Raw genomic sequence first — 12,111 nt, forward strand, 5'->3', positions numbered from 1 at the left:
AAATAAAAAAAAAAGAAAATAAAAAAAAAGATAAAAAAAAGAATTTAGATGGATTTTAATTTTCTTTTAATATATTTGGATGAAGAAAAAAGAATATTTTTTTTTTGCCTAAAGACTTACTTGACTTACTTTTAAAATTTTAAAAATAAAATAATTTATACGTATACCTGTAAGGATTAATTTAATTTTACATAAATTTATAATATGTCACTAGCAAGTCAACTAATTATTGTGTTATTTGCATTAACTTGTTATGTCATTGTATCATTTGGTATGTTTATATCGTTCTCTAGTTAACAAAAAAAAATCAATTTAACTTATAATTATATTAGTTTAATTATTCTGTTAGTCTTTATAATTTTATTAAATTTATAATAGGATTTTTGTATTTTTTTTTACTAGGTCCTTAAACTATTTTTATTTTTTTAATTATGTCTTTATCGTAATAAAAATATTTGAAATAATAAAATATTTCATTTCCATATTAATTAAAGATACCATGATTTATTAGTAAATCCCTAAATAAATAATGATGTTTTGTCAGTTGTGAGTTGTGGCGGCCAAAGACACAAGTGGCCTTAACACATTATGTGAACTTAGAAGTTAGAAAGATGTTGGAGTAAAAATCAGTTTAGGTATATAGGCTTATTGAGACATTGAAGAAGGCCTTAAAAAATGCTATCAAATTTTTGTTTCTAATATCTATATTACAATCATCTACTGCAGCTTGTGTAAGCAAATTTTGTCGGAACTGTGATGAAAAAGTTACATACATCAACAGTTTTAGATTCTTTTGGATTTTATTGAAAGGTGTTTATCTCACAATGAGAGAAGTTGTGGCTGACATTTTATTATCCCTGAAAACCTGAGTCTTAATTGTTCATAAATGGTATTCTAGGACGCAAGAAATAAATATTATAAAAACCATCAAACTTTTGGAACCTTTGGAATTTTTTGCATGCTAGAGGTGTTTTTTGAGCTTTTGAGACAATCTAATTTCTTAGTATCTTTAAAAATTATAAATTTTTTAAAATAATTACAAAGTTATATATATTATTTAATATTTAATAATTTATTAATAAAAAAGAAAAATTGAGAGACTTAGCCCGCCAATTTATCATTAAACAGGATAAAAAAAGAATTTAAAACTGTATCGTTAGGCGAGACAAGACCAATTTGATTAATTCATTTCCTATGTATTTATATATTAGATTTAATAGTTAGCGTTATACTTTTTACTACTTTGGCAATTTTGGCGTTTGTTTGAGAGAAAGTGCATCTAAAAGAGATGTTTTGATGATTTAATTCATATAGAAAAATGAGTAGAGTTTGTAATGGAAGAAAATAAAAACAAAAAAGAAATAATGAAAAAATGATATTAAGTTTTTTTTTTTTAAATTTTGTGCAATATCTCATAGGTTAGGACTTTATTTCAACAAGTAATAGTAAAATTAAAAAAAAGAAGTATAGGAAGTCAATGAAAGTATCTGTATAATCTGTATAATAGAAGTTTAGAGATATTCGATTCAGTAACATATCAGATGTTTATTATTTCTCGTATTCAAATGGTTATTTTAAATATTATGAGTATATTGTGTTTGGAAAATTAATAGTATTTTATTATGAATATTTATTTTTTAACTCATATTAAATCAAATAAATAGTCCATTGTACATGTTATACAAATACTCTATCGACTCTACGACGAAATTAAAAAATATACAGAGGAAGATCAACGAGCTACCTAAAAAAGTAAAAATTGGAAAACTATGTCAAAAAAGAAATGTATCCATCATCATCGACCAGAAGCGAAAGATAAAGGCACCACATGCTTCTTTCCCTCTTCTTCTTCCCTTTTTTCTTCCTCATCATCCTCAAATTTATCAACATAAACGATAAACGATGGTGATAGAAAGAGAAGAGGAACAAAGGTGGCAGAAAATGAAACAATGGTTAGAAAAGAACCAGAAGCCTTCAAAGGAGTGGAACGGCAAAAGAGTACTCTAACCTCATTAGTGACAAACTGACAATGAAGTTGAGTGTAATAGTAAATTCACAATTTATCATTTATTTATTTTTTAATGCTTGCCAATTATAAGAACTACTCGAATAATTTAATTACATATTTTATGGACCAATTTAAATTTGATTTTTTTATTATTAAATTGGTAATTTTTTTAGATGATTTTGATTATTAACCCTAATTTTACACTTATATATGTGGTTCATATTGACTCGGTGGTTGATTATTACAAAACGCAAGATGTAGTCAGGTTCTGCTATGGTCGCTTGTAAGTTAAGCAATGTTTCGTAAGTTTTTCAGTAGTTTTGAAAATTATAGTTAGACAAGACTCAAACATCCTGGGAAGCAGGAACCAATGGAGCAGAAAGTGTGAAGAGGCCCACAACCAAAAAGTCACCACCAGTGTGAAACAAGATAAGCCATTGCCCATTGGCACTCTATTGCTTCCACAAAAGGCTTTTCAGAAACCCAAAGGTCGGAAAACAACTAAATTAGGAATATATTTTGATAAAAATTTCGAGTAATATTACACTTCCAAATTTTTTTATGTTCTTCACAGTTCTTGGAAATAATACACCAAGAATTCTTGGGAGACATTACGATCATTTAGAAGAGGAATTTTCAAGAATACTTTAAAATGAAATGTTGTTCACTCATCAGAAAGAACTTGGAGAAACACTACAAGAAAATGATTGCTAAATATTATCTTCTTAAAAGAAATAATAATCCGCCACTTAAACAAGTCTTTATCGCATCCTTGCCGGATGAACTCCAGCCAGAGCTACATACTTAGATATATAACTTTTTTTAAAAAATTCTTCAGCCAACACCGCACTGCAAATTAGGAGAAGACAGAACTTCGTATCGCACACTACAAGAAGGCCTGCGTTAGTCGCATCTAACTATATATGTTTTACACTTTTACCACAAAGTACATTTGATTATGGGCAAGTATGATACTCTTCTTTTTTTGAGAAAATGATGCTTCATAAACTTTTATGTATATTTATAAATTTTTTCACAAAATGTTTATTTTGAAAAAGTCAATAGGTCCCTTTCTTTTTTTATAAGTCAATGTCTTATTAGCCATTACCACGCTAGTCACCATAATATCATTTCGTTAGTTCCATTTTATGTGGCAACAAGGAGCACAATCAATCAATTATTCATTGAACTTGGACATTTTATTGATAAATTATTAGTGACCTAAATTGCTTCAAGATATTATAAATTTTTAAAAAAATATTTAGATAATTATTTGAAAAGCTTACAAAAAATTAGACTAAACTTTAATTTAATTTATTCTCTTTTTATTTAAAAAATATTTTGATCTTTGATAAAAAAATATTACAAAAATATTTACTTTATATAAAATTATTAAATTTTAAATATTAAAATATCTATTATTTAAATGTATTAATTTTTACTTTTATTATATATTTTAAATAATAAAAATTTTTAGGTACAGCTACTTCACCTGAAGTTTATACGGATAAAATTATACATAAATACTTTTACGGGGTGTTTTGATAATTTTCATGATCTGAAAATAAGATTATTACAGTGAGTGAGTGTGAGTTGGAGTTGGAAAAATCCAATGAGGTCCCAGCGCAACTGATTCGATTTCCACCAACAAATATCTTTATCATCATCATCGTAATTTCTTCATTCCATTTTCATATTCCACTACTTCTGCTTCTCCTCTTCCTCTTCATCATCAATGGCTTCTTCTGCTTCCCTATTCAACTCGTTGACTTGCCCTTCCCGTTCTCCTCTTCGCTACTCTCTTACCCGCACCGCCGCCACCCCCACTTTCCTCAGACCGGCTTCCTCACCCTTCTTCTCCACATCCACAAGCCTCTCTTCTTCTTCTTCTTCTTCTTCTTCTTCTTCTTCTTCTTCTTCTTCTTCTTCTTCCGTTATCTGCAAAGCTGTATCTGTTAAGACCCAAACCGGGATCGAAGGTCTCAACATTGCCGAAGATGTTACCCAGGTTATTGCTCTTGTTTTTATATTTTATTTCCTTTCGATGGTCAATTGGAATATCTACAAGATTTGATGCGTTTTATTTGGTGTACTCTCTCAATTTGGCGTATTTTGATAATCTAAATGTGTCCGTCGATAAGTTCTTGTTGCAAATTTTGACTCCTTTATGATTCACCTTGTTTATTCTTTATGCGTGAGAAATAAGCATTCTATAGCATCTTGATATATATATATTTTGAAATGCCACAGCTTATAGGAAAAACCCCAATGGTTTACCTGAACAATATAGTGAAAGGATGTGTGGCCAATGTTGCTGCCAAGCTTGAGATTATGGAGCCATGCTGTAGTGTCAAAGACAGGTGAGAACTGAGAATCTGAACCATTGCTTGTGAGGTCTAAATATCATATGCTTGCATTTTTTACTTGTTTTCCATTTTCATGAAAATATCTGGTGAAGGATGTGACTCTGATGAAAATGATTCTTGTGATTTTTCCAGTAATCTCTTTGTTAGATTATATTGTTTCAATCTTCGTTTTTAATATAGATGAAAATTATTACATAATAAGATGAAGGTGACAGTAATGTCAATTAACTGTTAGCTCTATAAGAAACTACAAAAATAATGAGGTTGATGTTAATATTTCTGTAAGACTGCATTCTGTATATGACCTTATGAGCTATGCTTATTGGAGATTGAATCTTTAACCATTTTTTTAAAACACTTTGTATTTTTATTCTTGCAGGATAGGGTATAGCATGATACTTGATGCTGAGCAGAAAGGAGCTATAACACCTGGGAAGGTAAATCTATTATAGAAATGATTTGTGTTCTTTCCTTGCAGATTAGCCATAAAAGCTATTGCTTCAAACACACTATTTGTTGTTCTCAGTTAACTTGTTTCTTGTGTGCTTTCAGAGTGTTTTAGTCGAACCTACTAGTGGAAACACAGGAATTGGTCTTGCCTTTATAGCGGCTTCAAAAGGATATAAACTCATTCTGACAATGCCTGCATCAATGAGTTTAGAAAGACGAGTTCTTCTGAAAGCTTTTGGGGCTGAGCTTGTTTTAACTGAGGCAGCAAAGGGCATGAATGGAGCAGTTCAGAAAGCTGAAGAAATTTTGAAAACTACACCTAATGCATACATGCTTCAACAATTCGATAATCCGTCTAATCCTAAGGTAAACAGTAACAGTCCATTTTATGGTAAAATATATTAATCCAATTTTTAGGACGTGCGTTGTACTGAGCATTTTATCAAAACCCATGCTTCAAACAGCAGTCCAAACTATAGGTTAGAAGAAATACAAAAGCAAGTCAAGTCAAAAGGTTAGGGATAAACATTCTTTGCTGTTCGTTTTCTGAACATATCCACCTTAATTGATTACAAGTAAATGCTCATGGGTCTGATGGCATAACCAAGATTCCCCACATAATTCAAAGAGCTTACTTAAAACTCTAAAGTCCTTATCTAACAGCTGGATTATGAAGCTTTAACTATTAACTGTGTAGCTGTTTTTGAAGGTTGGTATCCCATTACACAAAACTATCTTGAATGAAGTTTTGATTAGTTTATGCAGCTACAACACAGGATTAGGGTTAATCCTATTGAGAACTGCTTTCCAAATAAATGAACTACCTTTGAACCCTAGCTAGTGGCAATGAGGACTTAATCGAACCAGTCCTTGGGTTACTCTCTCCCTGGGAATCATGACCTTAAACTTAGTTTGTTAGGTGTTAGCCTCTAAATTGATATTTTTTAATGGAAAAGGGGGTAATTGTTCAAATTGTAGTTTGTAAGCTGATATTTGCTTACCCCTGTTGTGTGTAGTTGAATGGAAGATGTTGTACGACATGTCATAAATTGAATTCTGTCTCTACCATAGTGAGCTGTGGTATGATCTGATATATGAAGTTGGATTCAACTATGCAGATACATTATGAGACAACTGGCCCTGAGATATGGGAAGATACAAGAGGCAAAGTTGATATTTTTGTTGCAGGAATTGGAACTGGTGGAACCATTTCCGGTGTTGGTCAATTCCTAAAACAGAAAAATCCAAACGTAAAGGTAAACGTCTCAATTGGCATTATCAAATTGATGGTGTCTCTCAGTTTTTTTAACTTCAATAAACAAAATGACTAACATTAATTGTCCCTAAATTTAAAAATACTTGATGTACATGGTTCTTTTTACTCAATCAATGAACTAGTCATGTCTTGTTACCCCTTGGAGTAATAATTTGAGTTTGAGGGAAGCTCTCTAATAAGTTGGATTCCATTTAGCATTTTCTTCGTTATGTATCAGGTTATTGGTGTAGAGCCTACGGAAAGCAATATACTTTCTGGTGGAAAGCCTGGTAAGAAAGCAGAACAAGTTCTACATACTCTGACTCCAATACGCTAGTTTTTAAGTAATCCTTTAATTGTATGTTGTTTCTCTTTCCTCTTAACCACAGGACCTCACAAGATTCAGGGTATTGGGGCTGGTTTTGTGCCCAGGAATTTGAACCAAGATATACTTGATGAAGTTATAGAGGTCTGTTGTTTTGTTTTCCCATCTTCTTTCTCCTCTCTTCCTTTTTTTGTATAAAAAAAATAATAAACATAAAAACTTTTTGGAGTTATAATTCAATATGTCCTGTTTAGTACTCTCCATAACTCGGTTTATAAAAATAAAATAAAATAATTAATTCTTTTATCAAGACATGGCAGTTGCATGACTTTGTAACGAGTCATTATGCTTCATTCTTTTAGTACAGGGTTCTTTCTTTAGTACGGAATTCCTTTCTGCCTACATCCATATCTAATTACCATGTCCTTGTTGGGTTGATCATTTGCTATCAAATTGGGTGGATGTTATATTCTGTTTAGAACTGGATCAGTAAATTCGGGAACATATTAGGGTATTGATGGAATGATTGAACAGTGTTTCTAAAAATCCTAGAATCATGTATTAAAAGTTTGAAACACAGGAAGTTTGAAGGCTGTTCTCTCTTTTCTCCAAATCTTGTTGAATATGTAACTGACTGATGAATCCCCTGCTCTCCATATTTATATTCAACTAAGCATCATATCATATCCTTCCTGTCATTTTTTAATTTAGATGATGTTTAGCAACTTTCGGCTTTGATGGGGAATGAAAATGTCATTTCTGTATCTCACATACAGCATTTAATGCTCTGATTTGCCAATTGTTTTTGTGGCAATTTTTTCATAGTTGATATTTATATTCAGCTTCAGATTCAGTTTTATCGTTGGTTACTCTTTAATAGCTTTTGTCATGTCTAACGACATGGGGAAACCATATTGACCAGTAGTAAACCTTTCTTCATACGCTGGTTTATTGTTTCCTAGTTCTTGCCTTTGCTACTATTTTTCTCAATTCAATGCACATCTGAAGCTTTTTTAGGTGGTTTACTTTATATGTATGTGGCATAGGAACAACCTAACAGGATAAATAGTGAATAATTAAACATCCATTTTTCTTTCTGTTCTATAATTGATTCCTATCCCATGTGAATACGGCAGGTATCGAGTGATGAAGCTGTTGAAACTGCAAAGCAATTAGCACTCCAAGAAGGCTTACTGGTTAGTGCCATGTGTCATCTTTTAACTGTTTCTGTCATTTTAGTTGCATGATTATTTTTAATTGTTCATGCAATATCCCATGCCTTTTGCATAATAGGGTACAATGACGTCTTTTGATCCATATAGCTGATCCCACCTAGTGGGAAAAGGCTTTTTCAGTTTTTTTTTTAGTGTTGTTGTACATGCAATATCCCATGTACTGACGCAGTTACACAACTCATGCCAAAGTAGCTTGAAAATTGAAACGATCTAGCACAAGATAATGGAATTTGACATAGTTACTGTGTTAATTTAGTTGTATCATGTGCATGAAGAGTCCTATTATGTGGACATAAAATTTAATCTTCTTTGGAGTGCTTGTCAAAGCTAACTCTTTAAATCTTACAACACCCCAGTAATTTTCTGGCCCAAAATGAAGAGCAAGATCCATTGATGTTATACTTTAAAATTTTCATGCTCACTTCAATTGGAATGCAGGTGGGAATTTCTTCTGGAGCTGCTGCAGCAGCTGCAATAAGGGTTGGAAAGAGACCTGAAAATGCAGGGAAGCTTATTGCGGTAAGTGCATTCCCTCAAATAATAATAAAAACCAACAGATGGATATGTTACAAGGAATTTAATCCGCCTCAAATAGGACGTATGTTTACTGAATTTACAAAAACATCATTCAGATTTATATACGTATGGTTCCTTTATTGGAACGTAGTGTTAAGTATCCATCTGCTTGTACGGTAGCATAATGTTATTTTTTTTCATGGGAGAATATGCTTTTGTCCTGCTATTTTGGGTGACCAAGTTTCTTTTATATTGCGTTGTGTGTCCACAACTTGGCAAGCTGCAATTTTTTAGTCTTTAATTTGGGTAGAACCTTTCTACATCATGTTTTTGTGATGTTTGTCTCTTTCTCACCTTTTTTCTTTTGGTTCATATAACAAATTTATAACAACTCACCCACACTACACACTACACACTTACACACAACCCTATAAGGGGTTCACATCCATTTTGTCTCTTTCTCACTTTGTTGCAAACCTTTTACATTGCCGGTCCCAAGCTCAAAGAGAAGGGTTGTGTTGGTCTTTTAGGAATCAGTATAAAATTTTGTTGAAATTTTATCTAGGGACAAGACTTTATTATTGTTGTTGCTGTGATCTCATTCCCACTTTAAGCTAATTACATTTCACACACTGTTTATTTATTGCAGGTTGTATTCCCAAGCTTCGGTGAAAGATATTTGTCTACTGTTCTCTTCCAATCAATTCGAGAAGAAGTTGAGAAAATGCAACCAGAGCCCTGAAAAGAACAACTTTGCTCTTGTTATGGCTTAACTTTCATCATCATCCACCTTCTTGTAAAACATGGCAACACATGTCAACGTGTAGCTCTTTTTTTTTCCCCTCAATTTTTTACTTTTAAGAATTTAGAGAATTCTGCACGCCATTTTCTTACTATTTTAAATTTTAAATTTTAATTTTAGGGATAAACTTTCCAGATGTGTATTACTATCATTACTCTTCTAGTCAACTTCATGTATTTGTATTGACTGCAAATAAGTCTCTCGATCGTGTTCCTTGTTTTAAATAAAATAATCGATCAAACAAACCTGTTCTCCTTGCCCTTGTCAAATCATATCGCAAGTGAAATCATTTAGTGGCCCACAAGTTTTATGGTCAATGATCTTTGAACTTAAATGTGACAATATTGCTAATAAGTCATTTGTGCTTGAACACTTGAACCTGTTGCAATAATATAATACACTGGACCCAAGAATGATTTAGTTTGAAAGATTCTGACTCTAATCTAGTTTTAGTGCAAAACTATTCTTATGAAATTCTAAAAGCTATACTTAAGTGCTGTTTATATCGATAACAAAAAAAGTACCCAATGGGGCAACTGGGTTCGCATATAAATTTTTTTACCCGCAAATGTCAGTGGGCAGTGGCCCTTCTTTTGTATTTTATATAAATTTATTAGGTCGTTATTTTTATTAAAGGATTAGAATGTGGCTTCCATCAGTGAACTTTTTAATTTTAATATGGAGAGAGGGTTGGTATACGAGTTATGAAGGTATATGATGTTTCATCAGGATATGAGGATTGCACAAGATAAATCGGACCGTCCGATTAGAGGTACTGAAAACTTTGGGTCTGATTTGTGTACTGACAGAAAATTCTGGATCCGATTTCAGTATCCACGAAATTCTGCAATGAAAATCTTGGGTCCGATTTGTGTCTCTCTCTCGGTAAGGAAATTAGACAATCCAATTTTTTCCCACTAAAACAAAAAATTAAACACCGTCACAATTGTGTATATCTCCTCAATATTCCATAACTCAGCATAACTCACATGTAAACCTCGTACTAAATAAAAATTAGCCTTCCATCAGTTCCATAGTTATTGTGACTACTAGTATTTTTTATTATTTTTTATTTTAATAAAAAATTATAATATATATATATATATATAACGATTAATAAGACTTATTTTTTATAAAATAATTAAATATATTATATATCATAATATTTAAACATAAATATCTCAAAACTAATATCAAATATTATAAAAATAAATTATTGTATTTAAAATCTATAAATACTAGTATTGATATAATTTTAAACTACTTTATTGAGGAGTTAAGATGTTGATGTTTGATATCTTTAAGTATTAAAAAATTTGGTCTTGATCTAATAATAATAGAAATATTTTTATCCTTTTGGCCTGTTTTTTTTAATATTTATTGTTTTCATCTTATCTATTGTTTAAATAAATTTCTATAATTAAGATTTTATAGATAAATATTATATAAGTTAACTAAATCCTAAATCATATTTATAATACCATGGATTTTTATTGGTTGAAAATTAATAATATAAAAGTCACAAACAATTAATAATGAGAGAAAAAATTAAAAAATATATACTAAGTTAATATTATCATTATATAATTATCATTTTTAATATTTTTTAAAAACTTAAATTGTCATTATAAACTAGATAAATAAATGAATAAAAATAATTAAAAATTAACTCAAAATAAAAGGAGAAAAGTGACGTGAATAAATGAGAAAGAGAGAAGAAAACAAAGTTTATATTTATATATATATATATATATATATATATATATATATATATATATGGCTTTATAAAAAAAGGTTAAACTTTGAAATTGTATACGAAAAAGTATAAAAAGAACATTATTATCCTTTGATTTTTCTTATGATGATTAATTGATCATGACCCATGCTCATAGAGTCTAAAGAGGGGAGCCATCAATATTTTTTTGAGAGGTCACTCTTAATTATTTTATTTTTTCACATACGATAATTTTCTTTTGGCAGGGGCACTGTCTCCTTATGAATACATAAAGCTTCGCCCCGTGATTGTAAGGAAAATAATCCATATATATGATGTTTCATTTTTTATTTTTTTATTTTTATTCTAAAAAAAATAATTTTCATTATTTATTAAAAGATACTCTACGCTGTAACATTACCTATTATATATATTAACTAATACATGATTCATCCTAAGCAAAATACAACTGAACTTATTTTAAATATAATATATGACAAAGACGCTTTAATTAACTCATGTAATTTATCTCACCTAATAAAATAAGATGTTATAATTTTTTTGTTTAGTTATCTATGATATTTTTTAGCCCAATATTTATTTAAACAGATAAGTGAGTTGACTCGAACAATTTAAGTTAGTTTGTTATTGTTGTAATTGAAAAGTTATGTATGTGGATAGAAATAAAAGGGCACGCAGTTGCATTTTTGTTATTCACATGCCCAAGAAGCTTGTTAAAAGGCAGTCTTTCTTCTTCCCATTCACAGAGCAGTGTAAGCGGAAGAAGAGAATAATATGAGGTTCCCTTTATAGGTGCCAAGCTATCTATATATAATAACGAGTTAGGTATAGAGGCATGCTCCTATAAATAAAGAAAAGGAGAAAGCACACACCAACAAGTAATAAGAGAAAACTCTCTTTTCTCTCTTTCATACAATTATACCTACCTTTCTTCCTATTATATTGCATGTAAATATATATAAGTCGTGCTTTGTGTGAAGTAGTGGAGTACAATTTCTTGTATAATTTAAGTGTACTGGTACACACTGGTGTTTTAGTAAATTTTAACGTTGATTTTAATTATAAAAAATATATATAATATATATAATTAAGATTAATATTTAAAATTTATAAGTATACCGATGTATCGATATACTTAAAAGTTTTTAAAAAGGAAAAGTGCTAGGAAATTAATAAATTTTATTATTTATATTCATTAATTAGTTATTATTAATATTTTTAATAGTATAAAATTTTATCTAATAATATAAAATTATTCATTTTATTTTTATTGATTAAATATTTATCAAATTTTAGTAAAAGTATTTAACTCTAAACTTTTTCTTTTAAAAAAATATATATACGCTTTTCAAGTATGAAAGGCTAAACGCACTACTATATCATGTTACTGTGGATTCCAACTATGCAACGCATAAACAT

The 12,111-nt window shown here is 30.1% G+C and overlaps 1 protein-coding gene across 1 annotated transcript; it reads left to right on the top strand.

The window, feature by feature from the left end:
* The first annotated feature begins 3,511 nt into the window (after positions 1-3,511).
* On the top strand, positions 3,512-9,202 carry LOC112791562 (cysteine synthase). Its single transcript, XM_025834442.3, has 10 exons — positions 3,512-4,016; positions 4,259-4,368; positions 4,754-4,811; positions 4,927-5,190; positions 5,943-6,080; positions 6,318-6,369; positions 6,469-6,548; positions 7,541-7,600; positions 8,078-8,158; positions 8,805-9,202. Exons 1-10 carry the CDS (start codon positions 3,744-3,746, stop codon positions 8,895-8,897), a joined length of 1,209 nt encoding a protein of 402 aa, XP_025690227.1. The 5' UTR covers positions 3,512-3,743; the 3' UTR covers positions 8,898-9,202.
* Positions 9,203-12,111: the final 2,909 nt, after the last annotated feature.

The sequence above is a fragment of the Arachis hypogaea genome, chromosome 3 (genome assembly GCF_003086295.3).
Source record: "Arachis hypogaea cultivar Tifrunner chromosome 3, arahy.Tifrunner.gnm2.J5K5, whole genome shotgun sequence".
Lineage (NCBI taxonomy): Eukaryota > Viridiplantae > Streptophyta > Magnoliopsida > Fabales > Fabaceae > Arachis > Arachis hypogaea.